Source organism: Necator americanus, chromosome III (genome assembly GCF_031761385.1).
Source record: "Necator americanus strain Aroian chromosome III, whole genome shotgun sequence".
NCBI lineage: Eukaryota > Metazoa > Nematoda > Chromadorea > Rhabditida > Ancylostomatidae > Necator > Necator americanus.
The window spans coordinates 5478038-5502292 of record NC_087373.1 but is presented as its reverse complement, the minus strand read 5'-3'; the positions used below and the strand labels follow the sequence as shown (position 1 = coordinate 5502292).

Here is a 24255-nt window from a genome sequence, read left to right as displayed (position 1 = left end):
TACAAACAAAAAATGAAATAAGTAAAATAAATAAATAATAAAAATAAAATATAAACACACATTATGTCCTATAACGTGCTCCGTCGCCAATCATTCGCTCCATATTTCATACAGTAAATGGGTCTCTACGGAAAAGTAGATGTAGTTGATAATCATCTCATAGCGAGATTTTGCCGTTGTTCATCGCGGAAAAGGAGTATCGGATTGAAATTGGTATCTGTCGGGGATTTAACGCGACTTTTTCATATTCCAACCTAAAGGGTACGCGGGCATGGGCACGGCAAGGTCCTGAAGCGCTCCTATATTGCGCGCGCTTTATGTCTAACACTCTTTTGCCTCTATAAAACCCGTAGTTTCGCATTCCGTCATTCATACGAGTTGTAGTTCGGTCAGCGAGCGGAACGGGAAGAAGAGCGGAAGTGAGCCGAATAAACAGCAAGCGCAACTCTCGCAACTAGTATCATCAGCCAGAGGAGGAGCAGGAAGCGGGCTGGAGATAACTGGCGTCCCTGAAACTGCCTGGCGGAGTGGACCACATGCTTCTGCGTCCAGGCTTTGCTCGTAAGTCAGGGATTTGCACTTGCTTGGCCCGTCGTAAGAGGCTGGCTAACCCACCCTCCCCCCCTTTTTATATTGTAGCACGTATATATTCGTAGAGTGGGATGAAGACTGAGTAGATATTCAGCGTATACTGTGTGCAGTCGAGTACAGAGGAGCCACAAGAGAGTGGTGAAGCAATTCAGGTGTATAGTAATATATGTGTGTCCTGTAGGACTCTGCCCACTGGCGGGGATCCGATGATCCTCACAAGTGACAGAGCTTAGTGAACGAGCAGTCATGAAGCCAGAGTAAGGATAAAACACGTGAAAGTGTGGTGGTAACCTAAGGGCCTCCTAGTGGGTGCCCTCGCGAAGTAGGGCGTGAACCAGATGTCTGACGCAAGCCTAGTGGCTATCATTTCCTCGTGGTGGTACATTCAAGCTTAGTACCACTTTGTCGTATTCCTGCGATGTTAGTATCTCCGTGCCAGTTCCTCACGGGACCCACCTCCAATGAGCCTCCGGTGCTGGAATCAGGATACTCACATCCGGTGCCGCGATGACATCTACGTATTACTTGATACCGACGATAAACAGTGTTTGAAGAGAAAATTGGAAGAAGAAACCTTTTTTGTACTAAATTGGGTTCTAGATTGTAGCCTGTAATAATAATAAGTAAATTATCAATAAATTATTCAAAATTGATGACTAGTAGATTCTAATACAAAGAAAATGACTCCATGGTTGTTTGGCTTTTGGTCCACAATGCTGTTTCTAAGAGTAGGAGAAGTAGGAGGCGATTTGCAATCTGGCTCTCTTTTCATCATTTCCCTAATTTGATCTGGGATAATAAATTTTTATGAGCGATTTCGACGTTGAGGCCGAGCTGACAGCAACTCACGTCATTTCATTAATGTTATAATTGATGTGCTCTGCTGCTTTGAAGCCTGTCCCAGCACGAAATGCGCATGACTGATGATGAAGTTTGGAAAAATTTGCAGCAGAGCCTAGTTTTATGGTTGCGCTCGATTCAGAATGGATAAGTAGGTTGGCGAGTTCAACGGCTTGTGGAACGGCAGCGGCGGCGGCAGCGGCCGCTTCTTCCGAAACGCCTCCGATGAGATCACATTGGGCCATATCTCGGGATGAGATGGGCCTTAATCCGAGAGCTACTCTGAATAATTTTCGCTCCGCGCATGGACTTCTCCAGCTAGTTGGATGGTCTGACGAAATTTTTTGTTTGTCAGATAAAAGTGACATACTTTTTGGATCAATTTTGCCTTCCCGTTTCTACATAATTTTCTTTCATATTTATATTTATTTACTTTACTACACTATTATTATATATTATTATTACATTTTATTATATATTATATGTTATGAACCGATGGAAGAAGAATATGTATTACATACTTTGAATGGACGGATTATGTATTTTGCTATTTTAATCGTTAGTTACTTTCTATATACCATATGTATTTTATTGTTATATATTTATATTGCTGCTTATTTTTGAGAAATGCTCTAGTCCTCGGTATTTTAGAACGTAAAATATTGCGCCCGCGGCTTTTATAGCCTCTTTTATGGGCCATCGGGTCATATTTTCTGGATTTTTGCTATTGCAGCCAACTTGTTCGTCCATTCGTTCAAAAGCGCTCATAGAACCCCAAATAGCTCCGCCGGATTCAAAATAGGCATGATTTTCAATATTTGAAAATTATGTCTATTTTGAATGTCTAACGTCTTTGAGCGTATTAAATAAATAAGTAAATAAATAAATAAATAGATGAAATTTATTATACACATATATTACACATTATAAAAATCAATATTTTCAATTTCAATTTCAACTTTCATTAGTCACATGTGCAACTGAAATATTCTACAGTAATCTTTTTTTTTAAGAAGGGTGAGGGTGAAAAATTTCTGGACAACTTGCGCATTCGCGTTAGTCGCTCCGTCCGCTGCTTAGCCGTTGCAATTCTCGTCCACGCCGTGCGCTGCGAGCCGGCCGTTGGCGGCCATCGACGACCACGTCTACGTCTCCCCGGGGGATTCCCCATAAATCCACTAAACCACCTATTAAACAAGCGTGTAAACGAACGTGTTTGAGTGTAGACATTGACCGTGAAACGCTTGCATGTAGTGGCTATAGTGATGTCTAATTTTCTCGAGAAACGTAGAATTCTGTTGATTTCCACAGCCGGTTTTTTTTTTCCAAACACTTTTTTTTCTCAGTAAACCATCACATTAATAACCTTTATTTAAAGGAACAGTGTAAAAAATAAAACAATCGGAAAACATTTTTTGATGTTTCATATTACTATTACTGTTGTTATTAGTTTATGTTATTACTATTAAGGATAAAGGATTACTATTACTATTATTATTATCATTATTATTATTATTATCATTCTTACTATTAGTAAGGATAAAGGATAAAGAATACCTTTAATCACTGCACTACAGCCGCCCATTATTATTATTATTATTATTATTATTATTATTATTATTATTATTATTATTATTATTATTATTATTATTATTATTATTATTACAATTATTATTGTTATTGTTATTATTGTTATATTACTTTTCTTGTTAACTTATTATTATCACTATTATTTTGTTCGCACCAGAAAAACAAGGAAAATTCGAGAAAAACTTGGTTTTCGAAATGGAGATTCGATTTTTTTAAGCCAATCATTCACGTTATGGGTGCCCATTATATAAGAAACTGGGCTAGCAACAAAAAACAAAGAAAAGTCGAGAAAAAATAGGTTTTAGAAATGAAGATTTCGATTTTTTTTCTCCTTTTCGCTATTTTTTCACGTTGTGAGCGAGTTTCATGTAAGTGACAGAAGGTTTTTTGGAAGATTTTTGACTAGAAAATTGGAAATTTGTGGAAGACTTGGACTTGGAAAGTTCTTTTCTACTGTTTTCCTTTCTCGTTCATAAGAAAGTCATTCTGAAATAATTGAGATCTTTTAGCAATCTTGCACTCTTATCCACTCTTATCTTTTTCTTTAATTTCCTTTATTTTTGTTTTTTTCTTCGTTTTTCATTTCCTCCTTTTTCGCTGTATGCTACCCGAAATATGAAAAAAGAAAAACTATTCATTATTATATTTTATTTTCTTATTCTTTTTATTTTTCCTAATATATTTTTACACCAATTTTTTTTTTGCTTTTCGCGTAAGCGTTCTCATCTGGGACGTTTTAAAATGCGATCAGTGCAGTCTTTGTTCTACGTGCCCTCGTAATTACGCGCATACGAACCAAGAGCGCTATTCGGGATCAATTCTCGCACAACCACTAAACATGAGCATCAGCATTAGAACATGTACTGTTCGGGGGATTTTCGCATTCTTTTGTCCGAGTTGTACTGCCAGCAGACGTTGTTTCTGGCCAAATGGAAAATTTAGCCAGAAGATGAAGGGGCACGCCCTCGTTACGTTATTGGTCGCTTCTTCTCGATTCAATTTTCCTCCCAAAAATTCTTTTTCTCGACTCATTGCACATGAATGATTATAATGAAGTAGATCTGTATTTTTCATGTCATTGCGATGTCGATCGGAATTTGTCATGCATTTCTCTCCGCTCTTTTATAAAAAAATATGCGCTTTTCCTATTTGATAGAGTTTTTCGCGTTTTCGCATCAATTTTTCCTTTCCTCCCTTTGACGTCTTCTCATCATTTTCGGCGGCAAAACCTCTTCTGTCTGGTCGCTCGTCGATACCAAGAGAAGCATCGTTTTCTTCGACTTTTAAAGGATATTCGTGGTCAGCCGCGGGGGAAAAAAACCGAGCTCAGCTGGATGTATGTATGTGGCTCTCGGGAGATAAGGTCCTTTGAATAACGTTGGTTTTTGCTGCTAAGCAATCGGCTCCACTCCTTCCCGTTCCGTTCGCACTCGTCGTAGGCTTCGTTCTTTGCTTTTCGGAAAAGAACGAGCGGAAATTTTATGACCGCTGCCCTCATCGTGGCTATTCGCCCTTCTCGTTCTCGCGCTCACATTTCCCCGTAATTCTCTGGATCTTTGAGTTGTCAAAGGTTCTCCTTGACGATTGTGAATTGAAACCAGGGCCAAGATTGTTAACAAACTTTATTACGGCTAATGTTTCGGCGTCGTCGCCTTCGTCAGACCCTGGAAAGTCGGATCATTTTTGAAATATCCTTTCAAATCCTTCATCCAGAACAAGCCATCATTCCATAAGATGCTAACTCCAAAATCGAAACCAAAAAAAAAAATCGTTGTGTTTACCTAAGTGGCAGCGTTACCGTGATATCAGCGGACATCCGCGTGATAAAATCGCTCCACTCGCTCCGTCCTGCGGTTCTTCCTGAACTACGATTATCCTCAGCGCGATAAGGAGAAGTCGGACCCTCCTCAGTTGGCGGGGGTTTAGCTCACGGGGTGCAGCTCAAGTGAAGGAGGTCCTTTCCCCAACCGTTCAAAAGTGAAGGGAGTCAAAGCCCCGGCGGCTCCGACTATCGCATCTATGCTCAGCACATTCACAGCTCCTCTCCGCAACCTGGGAACAGTTCTCGCATAACGTCTGAGCACGATTTTCCCACATTCGATGAACATTTCCAACCATATCTTATTTAATCGTATACAGCAATGGTGCATCAAAAAAAAAAAGAAAAAACACAATTTTTCTGGGTCAGAATATTTTTAAACACTCAGAACTGAATTTATTCTCCATAACGGATAATATGTTGAAGATATTCTGAATTTTCCAATAGCACCAAGAAAAAAAACCGTGTGTGACTCTAATTCCTTCCCTTCTTTCCTCCGCAAGGGAAATTATTCATTTATCGTCAACAAATTTTCCTATGTTCGCGTGCCGAGTCTTTTTCTTTTCGGTTCCAGGAAAACACGGAAGCCACCAGCTCGTATTGCGGTTCGGCTCAACAATTTCACGGGCAACAGCGTTATTGTCGACGGATTAGCGCGAAGAGAATGTCTTAAAATGAGTGCCAGACCCTCGCCGACGATGGGCTCCTCATTCGTTTACCGTGTTGTTTGCAAAAACAAATTCGAATCAGTGTTGTCGTCACGTGCACGCGCGTATCTGCCAGAGTTTCTGCAATTGCGACCAATCCTACCGCTTTTTTATCCATTTATGGAAGGGTCCTCACCTGGAAAATTTCCGCGAAAAATTTCCACTGTTTTTATAGTTTTCTCTTATGGGGAAATAAAGGGGAAGTCGCGTCCGCCTACTGCTGGATGGATCCACGGCTTTTTGCTCATTAGCGCAACTTTTAGCAGAAATTTCTCGGGGAAATCCTACCAAAACTCATATTCAGAGTAGAAGAAAATCCATTCAGCGTTCGGAATTGAAAATCCATAAAAATCTGCTCGTTAGACTAAGCAGCGGCCACATTCGACGTTAATTTGACTACATTTCTCATATTTTCACTTTATGATGGTCAAAATTCGACTTGGATACGGCGTTCATGGATCAAAAACTTCTTAGCTCTTGCATATATTCAGCCACATTATTTCTATGCAAAATTCCGAGAAAAATATAAATATAATAAAATGTAAATAAGGTTTGCGTTTCATAATGGGACCTTCCCTGCTCTCGTTTTTTCACATGACTCAATTTACGATTAGGACAGAACGTTTAGCGAGAAAAGTCTTATTTGTTCCTGGTTTTCGTGGCAGGAACAAAATTTGAGAATACAAATTTTTCTTTTTGTGGGAAAACGACCATTTACCTCTTGGAAAGAAAAGAAAATAATAACAATCCTGTTTAGTGGTATTTCACATCCATTATTAAATATTAATGCCCTTAATATGTGACACGGTCCATTTTCTTGTTTTTTTTTTCAATACGGTGTTTCCGCCCGTCCTCCAATCCAATTATCTGTTGTCAACTCCAGAAAAATTTGGAAAAATTGGGTTTTATCCCGCCTCTGGCTGATTCTTTGTCGTCTTATTTAGTTCACAGTAGTTTAGTTTTAGTTTGGTTGTCAGAAAAAAAAATTATCTAGCGCCTGGAATCAAAAATCCAGGATAAATGTCTGCTCATCATGCGTTACTAGTTAAGACATCATTTTAATCGTTTGACGACAACGCTGCTCGAGCTTCGGCGAGGTGCGCTTTTTGATCGAGTGGGACCTGACCTGGACACCTTTCAACAAATATTTTTCGTTAATTTTCTAATTTTTTAGAGAAGTTTTTCGTAGTTAATGGGTTTATCATCTTCGAATATAATACAAATATAGCTTATAAAACTCGATTGGCTTCTCCCATCCGCTTGATGCGAAAAAAGAAAATCGCGCTGCTGTCAGTCGGTTAAATTATATGACTTGGTTAAATGATGGTTGCTTAATTTTACTATTTTATGCTACGATTTTTATTTTTCTACTTTTTTTTTATACCGGCTATGACTTCTGTTTGTTCACCTCCTTTTCTCCACGGATCACCGCTCCACACCATTGAGTAATGCTGGCCGCATGCCCTCTTTCCAAGGACCCATCTGGCAATATTCATATCCCTCGTCTCCATCGTTCATTCCTGGATTCTATAGACCTCAAATAACATAGTTATTGATTTTTTTGTTCCAAGAAAAATTAGATTCTTCGTCCAGCGCACACACATACAGAAAACCTTCGTAATTAAGAAAGGATGTGCTGTAGACGGTCGTAATAACAATGTTAGCCGTTTCCATACGTATTCCGAGCACCAGCGGACAACTGTAGCAAATGAGATTGGGAATTTTTCTTCGACGCACAACAGCTTAAGGAATGCATCTCGGATAAGAATTTTTCTCATCAGCGTTAATACCGGATTTACATCTTCACTTAGTGAACAAGAAAAAAAAAACTGTTCCTTTAAACTATGGATTTCCTGACTCTGCTTCTCTGGATTTTCTTCAAAAATATCTGATGGGAATTATGGTGCTCCAGCATCCATCACTGTTTTTACTTCTTTGACAGCCTGACGAGAAAAAAATTAAAAATTATAAAAATCACACCAAAAAAAACTGATCGTTTAAACTATGTACGGATCTCTTGACTCTGCTTCTCCGAATCCTTCAAATTTTCATACAAATACCCGGTGAAATCTATATGTCTCTCGGATCCTCCTTCTTTTTTTTAATATCCTTCAACCCTTTGACGACAGCACGGCTCATCGGTGAGCCGCACAGTTTTCTACGGTTTTCTTTTCTCATGATTTCCTAGTTTTTGAAGTTTTCTTGCCTTTAATGCTTTTTTATTATTTATTGCTATTGATTACTTGTTCAAATCTAATTAGTAGAAGTCGAATGACGCCAGATACGCGAAAAATCGCGCTGCCATCAATGGGTTAATTGAGACTAATTTTATTTTTTACAATAGTAGATACATATTTAGTTAGTTAATTTAGTTTTTATTTCTAGTCAGATTGAATTTTTGGGTTGTTTATTTTTTTTTTCTTTTTTTCTTCATATTTTCCTCTTAAACACTCGTCTTATACACCTTCACGATTAAAATTATTTAATTTATGACAAACAAAAAAATATTGCTACCGTAAGAGGTGCACAAGTGGGACCCATCCTCATACATTTAAACACACAGGAACGCTGTCTAGCAAAATTAGTCACATGCCATGTTTACTGTCGTTCTTGTAAATCTCGTCTCACATTTTCAGCATTTCATCCTTTCCCTAATTCACATTTACAGGAATCTCTGATCTACCTGATAATCGATAGCCAATCGGGTCGAAAGACTCCCGATGGATTTTATCCTCTTCAAAACAGATCAATCATATGTGAATCTGTTTGTAGGCGGTGAGGTAAATGTTCCCATCGATTTTGATTTCAATCGATCAATAGATCATGGACACGATTTTTCAGATATACCCAGTACAACTTAAAACGCTTCTCAATCATGAAACATGTGGATCGTTTTTCAAAGAGAAGGTCGTACGAGTCATGGAAGGAATCAAGGTGGGCGTTACAAATCCAAAATGGGCGGGGCATGTCCCTCTTTTGATTGGACACATTGGGGATCACGTGTTTAAAGGATAGATTTCAGGTCAACTGTGTACAATGGGATACATCACCAAATCATATTAAGCATCGAATGGATATCGATCGAGATGGACTCCTTTTTAGGGAGGTGAGAGATAGAAATAAACTTCTCAAACGAATCAGAAGACCGCAAAATACAACGTCTTCTTGAGTTCTTATTTTTTTCTTCTTCCATTTTTTTGTGGTGCATCCAAATCTTCACTAGCACAAGACAAGTATTTTCAAAATTCTCGGATAAATTTCGACCCTGTTGTGTTTTTTTTTTCTGGGAATAACCTTTTCGTTGTAAAGTTGAACACTGGATTAGTTACTCGAAAGAGAATATGGAGCAAAAACAAATTATCCCCTCATTGGTGGAAAAAAAAGTTGGGAGTTTCGCAAAGCACACATAACAGTGGCAGAAAAGTGCATTTGTTGTAAAAAAAAACAAAAAAAAACAAAAAAAAAACAGCTTTTTTCTAGGATTTGTGTTAGAAAACCGAAATTTAACTACTAATGCAGTTAAGGAGGTGTCTAATCTAAGTGCATGAAAATAAGATCCAAACCCCGCCCCCTCATGAGAAAACTACAATAAAAATACAATAATAAAAAATAAATTTTATTTCCTTTAAATTCAAATTCTTTTCTTTCTATTTTTTTATTTTTATTTCGATAATAATTTTATAAATATTTAGACATTTCCTCGAAAGTTCATTTTTTCTTCCTCCACAGGGATGAAACAGGAAATTTTCCACAATACTTTATTTTCGTCTTGTAATTATACCTGCGTTTCCCCAGTGGAGAAACCCTGCTTATTTGTGCCCTAATCGCGCTAACCCCTTCTTTTCAGGTGCTCCAATTTATTCGGAACGGGAAACGAACAAGTATCCCAGAAAACAAATATCAACTACAACAATTAGTAGTGAGTGATTTATTTTTGCAGAGAAAAAGAGTTTTAGTTGTGTGTCTGCGTCTCTGCGTTTTATAGTGTGAAGCGGAATTTTTTGGAATGGAAACGTATCGAAAGATGCTTCGACGACGTCTATGGAAACTAACCGGCAAAGCCACCTATTATGCATGCTATTCCGATTCGGACTAAGATCTCGATGAATAAATTATTGATTTTTCCCTATAATGGAAGGAATTGGACGAACGTTTGGGATTTTCACTGAAACATTTGGTTCCAGAAGCGACCTAAAAAAAAGCTTCAACGCGCGACAGCTGGAACCGGCAACCAATCGGAGACGTGGAGGGCGTGGCCTAACCACCTTTTTATTGGTCAAATTCTTGACTTCTTGACTGATATTTTATGAGAACCTCTTTGCACTACAGTAGATTTTACGACATGTTTATTCTACATGGAGAGATAGTAGTCATACTTCGCTCTGACGCAAATCTACCTGTCCTTATGCTATTAAAGGATTAACGCATTGGTGCACGCCGATAAGCCGTGGCAAAACAAAAACCTTGATCATCAGGCGATATTTTCGCAGGATTTTCTAGGAATGGCAAATAAATTTGTGTCGGAAAAGTTACAGTATGACAAAGTGCGATAAGTCATAATGGCACTAAACGATAGATGTTGGGGGTAGAAAAGAATGTGGACAAGATTGACTCAGTTAGATTTATAAGAACTAAAAGTACATACGAATTACCAGCGTTAATAGGAAATTGAAATTATAATCTATAATTTCCCCTTTATTAAATATTCTTGATAAAAGCTTATTTATTTATTATTTTCATAACTTTCTCGATTTTCTCGTCGACAAAAAAGGTTTTCTCACATTGTCACCGTTCACTTCACCAAAATCATGGTTTTTAAAATTATTCCCTTTTTGGAAGATGTTTTTTGCTCATTCATTATTTTAATGTTATCCCGTTGTTTGTTCTCTTTCTTATCGGGACTGCGGAAGTCATTTTAGAAAGGCTTATATGAAGTAAGAGGCACTCGTAGTTTCAGAGCTGGCTATCGCGAATTGGAAAAGGAGGGAAAGAAGATCATGGATCGCAAAACAAGAATTATCAGTGAAAAATTGTTAAAAGCAGCGTATCACTGTTTTGACGTGCCACTGAATCTGCCTGAACCTGAACTGAATCCACAGCGAAAGCGTAGAGTTCGCGTAGTAGATTGCGTGGTTCCGCCCATCTTTCCCTTATCGTCGTAGAAAAAAAAACGGCGGAAAGGACGGCGTTCTTTCATACGAAATCAATCCTAACGCGTCACCTCGTGCACGTGCCGCATCCACGTGCGAGCGGTCGAAGATCAATAATGTCTTCTCACCAGCCTATTCAAGTGAGTCAAATGAATACGCTGCTGAATGGACCTAATTGTGTACTTAAAAACGCTTTCTAACGTATCTCGTAGTGACCAAAGCGATTCCCACGCCGTTTTCTTTACGATGATTAGGGAAAGATGAGCGGAACCACGTTAAGTTCAGCAATCTGTTACCTGAACTCTACGCTTCAGCTATGGGTTCCGCACCACGTCAAAGTCGTGATACGCTGCCCTTAAATGAAATCTGTGATGTCCGCGCAAAAAGCAAAAAAAAGATCAGAAAATTAAACAAAAGTGTTGTAGAGGTGTATGAGATGAAAAAAAAAATGAAAATTAATAGCAGAAAATTAGCCATATGCAAATTCTTAGGCGCATTTGTTGAACTTTTTGGAAGCTCCTTTTCTTTGTCTTCCCTCATATCAACATTCTTTCTTTTTTAATTTATGAAAAGTCAATAAATCTTGTTAGGAGTCCAACTGTCATTTTAATATAATGAAATGAAAAATTCCAGAAAATTTCCTAACAACCACTGCTAGAAATTTGAACATAGTTTGACAACAAAAGAATAAATTCTCAACTTTAAAAGGAACCTTGACAGCAACTTCTCAAGCAAAAGTATAAATAATAATAATAATAATAATAATAATAATAATAATAATAATAATAATAATAATAATAATAATAAGTAACAAATAACAATAATAAGCAATAGTAATATAATAATATAATATAACATAGTATAATTTAATATAATATAAATTTAGTTATAAGCAATAAAACGCGTTCATCTTCAACTCGTTGCCAACAAATTCTGCACTACTCATTCCTCTTTTTACTAAGTGGAAACGGTGAAGATTCCCTACAGGACCGGCCGTTGATCTTGCGACCTTTAACGTGAGTCACTGTGTCACTTTACTGCTTACGACAATAGACCAAAAATCTCTACGAAGCACTTGTAGTACAGTTTTTATGCGTTCCTTAACGAGTTATCTGCCGTGGAGGTGTCGCGTGGAATGGGCGTGGCCGGAGGCTTAGAACCTCCCCCGCCTCTCGGCCCGCCGCTATCGCTTGTTTGCCCAGTTTGAAAGAGACGATCGGTGTCACCTGGACGGCATCCCGAACGGCACCGCACGGATTTCATTGAAATCACCCCTGTTGAAACCACTAATTACTACTACTACTGCTACTACTACTAACAAGTTACTATGTACTACACAATTGCGCTACACACTTTGATGGCCGCATTTATCGTTAGTGACGGGCTCAAATGTTATGTGGGTGAGTTTTGGACGAGTTTCTCGCATTTTTAAGCATGAGAATTTAGCGCGAGAAATTTTCTGCATGGAAAAAATGCCCTCCTAGAACTTCCAACACTCATTGAAATCTTCATGGATGTCCTCTCTCAGCACCTAAAAGCAGTGACGCGGCACGAACCCAAGGAAAACGTGGAGTTCGGGCTGAAGATCACGGAAACGAGCACGGCCTCGCTTATCTATCCCTAATCGTCGTGAAAAAAAAACGGCGTGGAAGACAGTGTTCTGCTCGCCGCACCGTTGTGCACGCGCCGCGTCCACGACCGAGCGGTCAGCGATCGATGAGGTTCTCTCATCAGTCTGTTCGATTAGAATGCAACAATAGAATAATACAACGAATAGGCTGCTGCGGGGACATGGATGCTCGTCCTAAGGTTCATAGTAGAAATGAAAGCGATTCCCACGCCGTTTTTCTTTTCACGACGATTTAGGGAAATGAGCGGAACCACGCTGGGTTCAGCAATCGGCTACCTGAGCTACTTTGCGCTTTCCCTGTGGGTTTCTCACCACCTGAAAATCGTGATATGCTCCGTTTTGATACCACTGGAGGGAATTAAGCGGTGCAACCGTAGTCTACCGTACAACCAAAACTCATACGTTTTTCCTGGCGTATCCGTACCACGTCGATTTCTTGATACGCTGCCTTTACCCTCTGAAAAAGTGAAGTAGAGTTGTGGTACTAGCAAATGCTGTGTGCAAAACATATGAATTGATCATTGCGACAATGTGATCTAATGAGGTACAGAACAGGTTCTTGACACCTTTCGAACTCGTTAGCTGAGAACAGAGGAAAACAGACCAGCAAGTTTTAGGCCTCTTACTCCTCTGTTTTCACCTAACGAGTTCTTTCCTCTCACCTTTAAAAACGTTTTTCAGTTTTAAAAATCCATACCAACAATTTTTTTTTGCTTTTTACAGAGCTTATGATATATGAATAGTTGAAATGAGTCATTTCATAGGAGAAAATTAATGTATAAAAGCAATAGATTCTCGTCGCGACCGCGCTGTACAATCTGTAGTAATTGATTGGCGCAGAGAAATGATCGAACAGTGGAAATGCTGGTCGGAATCGCTTTCGCGTATAGTAAAGCGGACGTTATTAACTGTAATCTGAGAATAGCATGATACCAGAGGATACGGAGCACATTTACTATCGAAATCCATAAAATATAAACGTCAGCTGCTAGATAATTTGGGTCCCATATTATTTTGAATTTCTACTTATTCAGTTTTATTTACTACGCTATATTATTTGAAATATTAACGTTTTTACTGTATAAGGTGTTCAAATAAAGTTTAACTAAATCTTTTCTTCTCAGGACACGTTACCGAAATTTTGAAATCTTATCAAAAATTTAAATGAAACAAATATTGTTCTAGATCATAACGATTGCTCATCGATTTTTTTCGGTTGACATCGTCAGTGGCCGACATTTCAACGGTGATTTTCGTTGCTGTGTTATGTCTGCGATTTCCTATGTTGTTACGTTTCTCATCATTTTGTTACCATATTTTTCTCTCTCTCTCAGGAATCTCAGGAATCATATCTCAGGAATTTGTTGATTAAAAATTTTAAAAATTCTGATCGCGTTTGTTACGGAGGGGAGGGGACATTTCATCGAAGGGGAACCTTCTTATCACCAATATTTGCTTTCAAAAAAGAATGGGAGTTTATTTTCTTGAGAAAAAGAAAAGAAACCTAAATAGATTCAGATTTTAGATTGTCTATAAATCATTACCCTTAAAAAAATACCCTAAATTGGCCCATAGATAAGTCCGCTTGACAAAGTGCTGTCACTATCATCTTCACTAACAGCAGATTGTTCAACTTTGTTGTTTTTCTTGCAATGTTTTGTTGTTTAAAATTTAAAAAAAAACCTTTTTAGAAAAGAAAAAGAAGTTGCCCAGCAAAAAAAAAACGAAAACGAAAACAAAGGAAAAAATATCAAAACCAAAAACAGCTAAGTTAAGCAAGTTGCCGATAGCAGTGACGTAGAAAAAAAAACAAAAACAGACATAAAGCAGAAAAAAAGTAAAAGAAAAAGCATGCGTCCTTTCCCAAAAAGTGAGAGCGGACTTATCCACTAGGATTCTAGGATCCTAGGATTCCGATCAAGGCCAATCACTGGTAGCGACTTTCTCGCCTATTTGCAATTATTGAGTCATTGACCGATCGCAGTAAACAATCGCAGTTCAGTTTTCGATCGCCGGTCGCTGTGGTCAAATAAAGCGTATTGGGGCGAATTTAGGCGAATGAAAAAAGCACGAATCTTTCTTGACTAGAAAATCAGGAAAACGTTTTTTTTAGGAATTTGTAGTTTTTTTTTTTGAATAGACATCTATTGAAAAAAAAAACATGGCTGCTTCGAGTATTATTAAATCCACAGCAATTTGGCTAAAATATTAGCATCTTATCTTTTCAGTTTTTGTTTCTCCACAGGTTTTCTAAAACTAATTTTTATTTCCGATTATTTATGATGTGAATAATGTTATTTCCTGTGCTCGATTTTTATTGAAGGCATAGGTCTACGTTTATAGTCAATCATAATTCTGGTGGTCACGAACATGTCGCGAAGTTGCGATTTTTGTATTTGTGTTCGATCACTGTATGTCCATTTTCGATAAGGCTAAAAGATATGCGCGGCGGGACCCGTTAACACTGGACACAGGCGCGCTCTGGCGATACGCAGTGTAGCGGAAAAGAAACGCTCGCACATCGTCATAGAAAAATCGGTGTTGGAAAAAAAGACAGTTGAAATTCTTACCACTTTTTTATAAAGAATTATTTGCACCATTTTAAACCGTATATCTGCATTTTTTTGAGTCTTTCTTCTAAATTCAAAAAAAAGTATTTTTTCCGAGTTTTACATATATTGTATTGTAATTTTACATATATTGTATTGTATTGTAGTACAAAAATCTTTTCTTTTAAAATTTTTTCCTTCATCATTTCTGTTCCAAGAGGATTTCATTCGCAACAGCGATCACATCCCCAACTATATCTTCAAAATGCTCCGTATTTTCTGCCAATATTAATAAAAATTTTAAAAAAGTTGGGGTAAAATTTAAAAAATGAAATAAAAACAAATAAATGTCTTAGCTATTTTTTTTTCTAAATTACTCTCTGATATTCTTTCTGTGGAAATCCAACAAAATTCTACACTGTGAATTTGATAACACGTCGGTTATGTAATTCCAATGCCACCAAAGGCAAATTTTCTTATGGAACCTACACCTAAATTGTGAATTATTAGTGTTATTTTCATACTATTTATTATTTATATTTTTTCATATTTATACTCTTAATTCGTTGTTTACTTCAAATACATCAGATCCATAACTGAATGATAAGGATTATAGGAGTATTTCTACCTGGAAAAAAAGTTAAAAGTCCGCAAAAAAACGAACACCTACGACCTTCTCATACCTGCTTTCACAATGACTTAACGTTTCATCCGGTTGTTTACCGGCGGTGAACTCGTCCTCTATCAGTTCTCCTCCCGCAGTTAAACGTTCAAAGCACATCATACAGGGCGCTAAGTGCGACTTGACACCTTCAATAAACAATCGTGGTGACGAGTTTCACATCACGAGTTCCCTCCGTCACCTGGGACTTTTTCAGGCTCAAAAGGTTTCATCAATGGTGCGTTGAACGCGAATTTTGTGGAGAATTCCTGTGAAGAGGGCATGAAACACTGCTTTGACTCGTATTCGGACGACCTTACGGAAATCACCGCGTCATGTCAAACACCGAACACCGAACAAAAATTGTTGGATGTTTGTAAGGTGAGTGACGTAATCACGTACTTACATAGCGCTAATACAGTACGCTTGGAGTGGAGTGCGTACAACCTTTATGTTTGCCGGCTGGAAACGATTGTTGCACGGTGGTCAAGCGACACCACCGGCTGATGACGCACGTAAACGAACGCTCCCGTCGCCCCGTCGTTGATAACTGCAAACTTTATACGACTAGAAAAAGTCGTATAGTTGGTCGTAAAGACTGTAACTGCGTACTTTACATGGCAACTAGGGGCGTTCTTTTGTGAAGTTCGAGCGATCAAGCGCCCAAGGTCATAGACTACTGCTTTCACCTGGAACGATTAAGCATTACTCTCGAGAAACCACAGATATTCTGAGTGCCGTCCGCAATTACAGACTTGCCGACATTCACGAAAAATGGTTTTTGCGCTTTGCGAGACTCCCTCTAGAACACGTTCAAACTATTAGATAATTGCGCTTTTCTATCTCTAGTAATTTTTCCAGTAAGGAGGAAAATTACGTTAACATTCATCCATGAATCTTTCGCATGCGCGCATTACCTATTGTAGGAACCAAACGACATGAAGCACAATGCAGTTGCGTAAGCGGCTGCGCTCGAAGCGGTGCGGTGAAGCGTAGCAGTTGCGATCAAGGAAAGAGCATTGTTGGCAATATTCTTCGCTGCTAATGGTCCCACCCCGATCCCATCCGCTATCTCCACCGCGCCGCTTCGAGCGTAGCTGCTCACGCAACTGCACCGTGCTTCATGTCAGTTTGACTCTAATATTGATTTCGATAGTCCGCAATTGCAGAAGCGCAATTCCACAACACTAACTTACAACTTTAGCTACATTTTATTAGTAAATTGTGCGAGAAATATAGTGGCCCCTAAAAATCGGTACTGATTAGCTTGCGTTTCTACTTCTAACTCTTCTTATAGAGCACGACATGATTCGGTATAGCTAATATCGCTACGAATCACTAGGATGAAACATGAGTTTGGCGTCCGCTATTCGTTCTTACCACAATAGGGGGCGCTCGTTCTCCTTTGTGTGGATTTCACTTTTGAAATAAGGATCGGGTAAGGAGGTGGGGTATTCGTACACGGGATCGTAGATTATGGAGAGAAGAGTGATCCAGTCCATTTCTTCCTAATTGCCGTAAAAAATGGAAGATACGGCTTTGAGCGTTCCTGCGCGCTATTTTCGACGAGTTCGATTGGAGCGCGCCAGCCTTGCGCACGCGCCGCATCTTCCGGGCCGTTTTTTACGGCAATTATGAAGAAATGGACGGAAGACGGAATCACACCCCCCCCCCCCTCTCCATTATCTATTATCTCGTATGCGAATACTCCACCTGAAATCCGTACCATCTCAGATTCGTGGGGTGATGCCTTTAACTCTGTAGGTATAGTGGGGTCAGGACGACATGGAAGCTAGTGTTGTTTCATAGGAGCCTGTGCCCGAAATGACTCGGTGAAGCAAGTGATTGTAATCGAGCTGGGATCTCTACTCACCTCTGCAATGGATTCCAACAGAAGAGGGTCCCGTATCGATCGCAACCGCTGGCTACACCGCGTCACTTCCAGTGCAGCCGCCTACGCAATTGTGGCAGCGCGGAGAAAGGCTCCCGGAGATACTCGAACGTCGTCGCAAAACCTAAGCATAGGGTCTGCAAGAGGTTCTCAAGCATATTGCCATCATGTATGGGACGGCTGTGCCACTGGTCCTGAGCAGAACCCCTGGGGTCCTGAACCGAGGGAGGTCCTTTCCTGTTTCCCTATAATTATACCGAGCTTCATTTCGTTTTAACTCGACTACAGAGTTCAGTGTCTTTTTTTTTAGAGTTGGTGTAGTCGTTAGAGATCGATGAACCCTAGGAACTTGTTCACGTTTTGTCTGGAAATTCTTCCATAGGTGATGATGCAGTTTCTGCTCATTGCGTTGAGTAGAAATTCTTCCCTTATTTTTCTTTAATATGATTTCATTATGGAATTGCTCCTTCTTTCTGGAAAAATTTCTTATTTACCCTCAAGAAATGCAGCAGTGTTCGATTTATCACCAGGAAGCACTTCCTGAAATAGATCTAATGATCAGAGACGCACGGGAACCGATCGATATCTTCTTTTTTTTGCAGATTGGTTGTCAAAACCACACGGATCTGAACGTAACCGTGTGCTGCTGTGATTCGGATCTTTGCAATCTACCAAATTCGGAAAAACCAACCGGCAAGCCACCTTCCGGCGAACAACGACTATACTATAGAAGAGGAGAGATAAAGTTGACCAAATCGCTGTAGGACCTGTACAGCCTTGTACACCCTCTTTGAACCGGGTTCATGTGTGTAAATCGTACATGTATAAGCTCCTGTTAGTCGATACGATTCTCTATTTAGATAAACAGTCATGTTTTAAGTACTTTGCATTGTTTTTTCTTCTTTATTTTGAATTTGATGTGATTTAAAACGGGATCTGTCTGCTTGAAATGTTAGTTTTGCATAGTGATAAATATATTTACCAGTATTCTTTTTTTCTTTGTTTTTTTTTCAATCAAAATAGAAACTACAATTATATTACCTTCAGGAATTTTCTATGCGAAGTCATTTCAATCATTTTTTTTTCAGTCTTTCTTCGTCATTTTCTCTTCCTTTTCTCGTTCTCATTACCTTTTCATTTTCATGATGTCTTTGGTTTCTCTTCTATCTCACATATTCTTTTTGTTGTTCCTTTTTCTTTTCTTTCTTTCATCTCTGCCAATGTTACTTGAATTGTTGATTCCTATAAACTACATTATCTCCACTTCTCTACATGTGATTCACTCTCAGCTATCTTAATTTTTGGTTTTAGTCTGCTTTTTTCCTTTTTCCTCCTTTCTCTTGACTCCTTTTCTCTCATTCCTGTGCTACTTCATTCCATCCCTATTCTTCTGTCGCATTCGCGTGGATTTTCCGCCCGTTCCTCCACTTCTTGCAGTTTTTTGTCCTTTAGTTATCCTTTAATTTTTTTTTGTCCTTTAGTTTTTTGTCCTTTAGTCCCCCCTTTCTTTTCCAGAATTGATTTGTTTCTGTTATCTCTTCTTCTCTCACTCTTACTTACTTTCTTTTACGTAATTTTTTCGGGGATCTTATTCGGTCAATTTCTTGCTTCATAATGCTAACAAGTAATTAATAATTTCTTTAATTTCGGGTTAAAACGATCGGAAGCTCGGAGCAATTGCGTAAGCGGCGACTGCTCCATGCGGCGCGGTGCAGCTAGCGATTGCGATCGAGGTGGGACCATCGTTAGCTTCACTTGGACTGCAGCGATTAGTGGTGACGGCTTGGGTCCGCCCTCAATCCCAACCACTGCGCTCAACTGCGCCGCCTCGCGAACGCAGACGCTAACGCAACTGCGTTGACCTTCAGGTTATTTTAACCCGACTAGGCACTTATAGTAGAGCACATCGACATGAAGTACAGTGTAGTTGCGTAATCGGTTGCACTCGAAGCGCCATGATGGAGGTGGCTATTGTAAACGAGGTCGGACCATCGCGAATTACAGCGAGGAATGGCGTCAGCATGGGGTTCCCGACTAGATTTTAGCCGCTGCGCTCCACCGCACCGCTTCGAGCGCAGCCGCTTACGCAACTGCACCGTTTTTGACATCATTTTGACCCGACTGTATATAATGACGCGTATAATAATATAATGATTTATAATTTGTATATAATAATTTGTTTAACAATTAATTAGTCTGTTTAGCTAACTGAAATTGCTTCAATGATCAGCAATGATCGGTTGGACTATTTTTCCTATACAGGTTTGCTGTTTTTTATTCGTGTGTTTCAATGTCTATAGATTCCATCGTACATCAACTCCTTACACACCTCCATGAACTTACCGTCGTGGACAAATACGTTCTCCGCTGCTGTAAATTCACAAATTGGATTAGACGGACTGGGACGGGGGGAGAGGGGAACGTTGTAACCTTGACGCATTTTTCACATTCACATCGTCACATATTATTGCCCTTATAGTCTAATTTGATAAGTGAACGTAGCGTAAAAAAAAGAATTGGATCGATTGATTTTTCACAGTATTCATAGCGGATAGGAAAAAATAAGGGGAAAAATGTAGTTGGTGGGGAGGGGGGGGGGGGGGGGGTGGGGGCACTCAGTGGCGCTCTTATTTCTCGACGCTGTAACTTACTTACTTTTTTCTCTTAGTAACTTTAGTTTACATGTCATAGATCCTCTAAAACTAATGCTTAGGCCATAGGGCCTCGATTGATTTGGTTATTTACCTCGAGAAATAAGGGTGCCATTGAGTGGTCCCCCCAACTACATTTTACCCAAAAATGAGCAATAAAACTTCTCTTTTCTTTTTCTTTTAGGTAGATTGTTGTTGGGGGGAGGGGAAGCGCTCAATAGTCGAACCGAGCCGTACTTTAGAGGCCAAAAACGTTCTTAGAGCACAAGGACCGTTCTTAACTTATTGACAACAAGCGCACGTTTTTGCATGTCTTGCACAAATGTCTGGGACAAACGCTTTTTAGGGTACGATCGCGGCCCAGCATTGAGCCTCTTTGTCCCGAGGTTACCATTTTATTAGTTGCAGATCGCGTTGTTATAAGAGTTTTTTCTTTAAACTCGCGTTCATTTTCCTTAATTAGATATCGAAGTTTTCGTGGTCAAAGGTGGATGGAGTTAGAAGATTTGGAGAATAGTTTTAAAAGACTACTCGCTGAATCCGATGAAAATATAATAGAAGCTACAGAAGATGATTATATATTCAGTGATACATTAGTGCCCCTTGAGATTAAGAAGTCTGATTCGGAAAGTGATGAGACATTGTCGATGTCACATAGTGAGAGTGACCAGACGTATGGTCAACTCACGTAGAAACTAATGATGACTAGAAATTTTCCCAACAATTTGTTCCGCTTGATAGGTCATATACATAGTTGCCATGAACCAATCTCGACCTATACGAGCTGTATTTGAACAAGGAAATGTTGTCACTAATTGTCGAAGAAACGATTAATCAGGGCAAATGAGAATTGCGGGAAAGCAATATCTCAGGTCATCATCAGTTCCGTTGAAAATAGTACAAGATATATAAGCCTGTTTGGAGAGTTTGGTAAAGCTAAAACAACTATGGTTCCTTTTTTCCTTCCTATCTTCCTCTTTTCTCTTAGTAGCTTTAGTCTACATGTCAGAGGTCCTCTAAGAGCAATCTGCTCAGGTTCTAGGACCCAACTAACACTGAAGTTATTAACTTTCAGTAATGACCTGTTGATTGATGACTTTTACGGCTTCTCAAGTGGGGAAACCATTTGTCAATTAAGAGGGGTATAGTAGAGTCAAAACGACATGAAACACGGTGCAGTTGCGTAAGCGATTGCGCTCGAAGCGGCACGGCGGAGATAGCGGTTAGAATCGAGGTGGGACCATCGCGAACCACGGCAATGAACGGTGGTAGCGGTGGTCCTCACTCGATCGTAACCGAGTCATAGCGAGGAATGGAGTCAGCAAGATTCTAGCCGCTACGCTCCACCGCACCGCTTCGAGCTCAACCGCTTACGTAACTGCACCGTGCTTCACGTCGTTTTGACCCGACTATACTTATGTTGTAAGAGCATTCTTTTTTGTGCTCTAAAGAACAGGTCGATTAGAGCAGTGTTAAGTCCCCCACCTTCTCCAACTACTTTTCACCTTTTCTTTTTGGGCATCAAGAGTCAACATCGATATTCGTCAAGATGCATATTAGAACCAAACACTTTCTTTTATTTTCTCGTCAGTGCTGATCAATGAACGTTTGGTGTCAGAAGATGTGAAAATTCCGCTCTATTCCCAATTTTGAATTCGCCACTTTTCCACAGTGAACCTGGAAAATCTTGAAGTATTTGACTATTATTTTCTGCCAATTTCTAGTGTTCCTTTATAACGGAACTACAGTTCCATTTTTTAAATAGAACTTCTAAAAATATTTATCATGATGTGGTGTTGTAGCTCCCTAGCAGTTTCCACCTACACAGGGTCGGTGAAGGATTTGCAATCCCCCGTCCCATTATGCTTCCAATCTATCTACAGTAGGCATCTGCGCGCTTGGATCCTCACCCAACCACGCCCTCCGACTGAGTAAGAACCAGCCATTTGATGGACCGCCAACGGATGCAAACTACTACGTCGATTTGAATGTAAGCGCTCACGCCATGTTGCACCACAAATCATATCATTTTGACAGGATTTTGCTATACGATGGACAATCCATTGAAATCCAGAGGTAAACCACAGCTCTATGATGATTAAGTTCAAATGTATTCGTTTTTAACAGCAAAGCTTTCATCAACATCCAGCTCGAAAAACAAGTGGTTTATTGCGAGCACAAATAGTTTTTTCTCGTTGTTACCACTGCAGTACTTTAATAATTTTTTTTAAATTTAGTTAACTTTGAAGTATGTTAGGTTTACTTACCGTTCATGACTGTGGCAAACACAGTCTTATCTGCCACGAATTTGTCCTCTTGTTATTCCATCTGCAAGTCATCTGTCACCAACTGCACGATGGTCGTGTTCTTGATTTTTCCTGATTTTCTGCAACTCACGTGCTACTTTCTGAACTGTTCACAGGTGAAATACGCAGGGTCAGGCGTTGAGACGAGTCGATGGGACACAATCCACTCTATCGCTACTCCCCCGTTAACCTGGATCCTCCCGATACCTCATTGCTGATGCATTTACGGTGGAAGAGCTGGATGTTAGTTGTGAACACCTGGATTTATATGTATTCATATGTATATGTTGCATATGTTCATATGTTGTCTATTAATTTAACCTTTTAAGATAGTATAGTAGGGTCAAAACGACATGAAGCACGTACGCAATTGCGTACGCGGCTTCTTTCGAGGCGCTTCGGTGGAACGTAGTGGCTAGGAGCGTGGTGAAATCCTTGCTGGCATCACCCATCGCTGCAGTTGGCGGCGGGCCCACCTCGGTTCCAACTGCTGCCTCCACAGCGCCGTTTCGAGCGCATACGCAAGTGCACCGCAACTACACTCGTGATTCATGTCGTTTTGACCCGGATATAGGTTGGTGATGTTACATTAGTGTCAAAACGACATGAAGCACGATGTAGCTGCGTAAGCGGCTGCGCTCGAAGTGATGCAGTGGAGCGTAACGGTTGCAATCCAGGTGGGACCTTTGGTACCACCATTCTTCGCTGCCAGTTGCGTTGGTTCCAAGTCGATCCCAACCGCCATCTCATCTGCGCCACTTCGAGCGCAGCCGCTTACGTAACCGCATCGTGCTTAATGTCGTTCTGACTCTTTTACGTGTTACATGCGTGCCTTGCTGTCTCTGGAATTTACATGCAAATATGATGCGTCTGTGCAACATACATGTGGCTTTTCTGAGCACATATCTTCAGTTTTTTCCAGCAGTTTTCACTTTTAACTAAAGTGTATCTTTCACTTAACTTTGAAAAAGTTCGGTATTAAAAGAAGCATCTTTCCGTAAGATTTAGATCTTCCACCATGAACATAGGATTCTAAAAAGTTGCTCGCTAGTTTCTTCACACCTGTCCTGAATTTTGCCACATCCTCTATTTTATACGCTACCTGATAGTTCATAGACCAATACAGATTTTTTATTTAACAATAAAATGAAGCTAATGAGTCTGTGCTAACCAATTCACTTATTCAATTGAGGGGAATTCGGATGTGCAGGCTCCAATCGGTCATTTTCGATGACAGACAGAGAGGTGCGTCAACCATTAAATCTCTCTCATCGCACAACTTATATAGCAACCCTATGATTTCTCGCAATTACAGCCTTACGAACTTTTCAGTTAGGAAAAACTTGTACCTACGAGGTCATTGTGGTGCAAATTAACGTTTCTATACGCCTCTGTCATATTCCGTCCGGTTTTTAATCAATCTTGTCTGGGCAAGTGTTTCTTTGTTTTTCATTGAAGTTCTCAAAATATTTGCGATATTTTTTTATTTAGCTGGTTGAAATTTTTGGAAATTGAGTGGTCACTCCATTCTTTCGTTTCCTTAGCTAACAGCATTGATTACTTCGAAGTGACCTCAGTCGCAATAGGAAAGAATTTCTATCACTTTGACGACAAAACAACACTAATTTTAAATCTAATGATTGTTTTGTTCCTCCCCCCTTGTTTGAAATTTTTGAAATTTTCAAAGCGAAAAAAAAAGTTTTTTTTGGAACACAACGTACCGCCGGTCGCTGTAGCCGCCACACCTACATTCCATGTCATATCACTGATGTGAAATGTAATGTCTCTCCAATTATCATCATCTTGTCAAACATTTTGCATTCTGCCGGTCCGTATCGATCCGATATCGATTGATTGATGTCTGAAATGG

General features: G+C 39.6%; 3 protein-coding genes across 4 annotated transcripts; 2 read left to right on the top strand and 1 right to left on the bottom strand.

Annotated features, from left to right (window-relative positions):
* Positions 1-1436: 1436 nt before the first annotated feature.
* Positions 1437-1799, bottom strand: RB195_008680 (uncharacterized protein; the record flags this gene model as incomplete). 2 transcript variants are annotated; one of them, XM_064195297.1, is made up of 1 exon in its annotated part: positions 1437-1799. In XM_064195297.1, the coding sequence occupies one exon, from the start codon at positions 1797-1799 to the stop codon at positions 1437-1439; it is 363 nt and encodes a 120-aa protein (XP_064046442.1). The 2 variants fall into 2 exon arrangements, with proteins under 2 accessions (XP_064046442.1, XP_064046443.1); XM_064195298.1 differs by having other exon boundaries at positions 1437-1676.
* A 6468-nt stretch (positions 1800-8267) lies between these two features.
* Positions 8268-9643, top strand: RB195_008679 (uncharacterized protein; the record flags this gene model as incomplete). Its single annotated transcript, XM_064195296.1, has 5 exons — positions 8268-8327; positions 8389-8481; positions 8570-8653; positions 9395-9466; positions 9533-9643. 5 exons carry the CDS (start codon positions 8268-8270, stop codon positions 9641-9643), a joined length of 420 nt encoding a protein of 139 aa, XP_064046441.1.
* Positions 9644-12024: 2381 nt separating this feature from the next.
* RB195_008678 (uncharacterized protein) lies at positions 12025-18192 on the top strand (the record flags this gene model as incomplete). The annotated part of the gene is made up of 3 exons (XM_013452254.2): positions 12025-12097; positions 15755-15918; positions 18031-18192. The coding sequence occupies 3 exons, from the start codon at positions 12025-12027 to the stop codon at positions 18190-18192; spliced, it is 399 nt and encodes a 132-aa protein (XP_013307708.2).
* Between the last annotated feature and the right edge of the window lie 6063 nt (positions 18193-24255).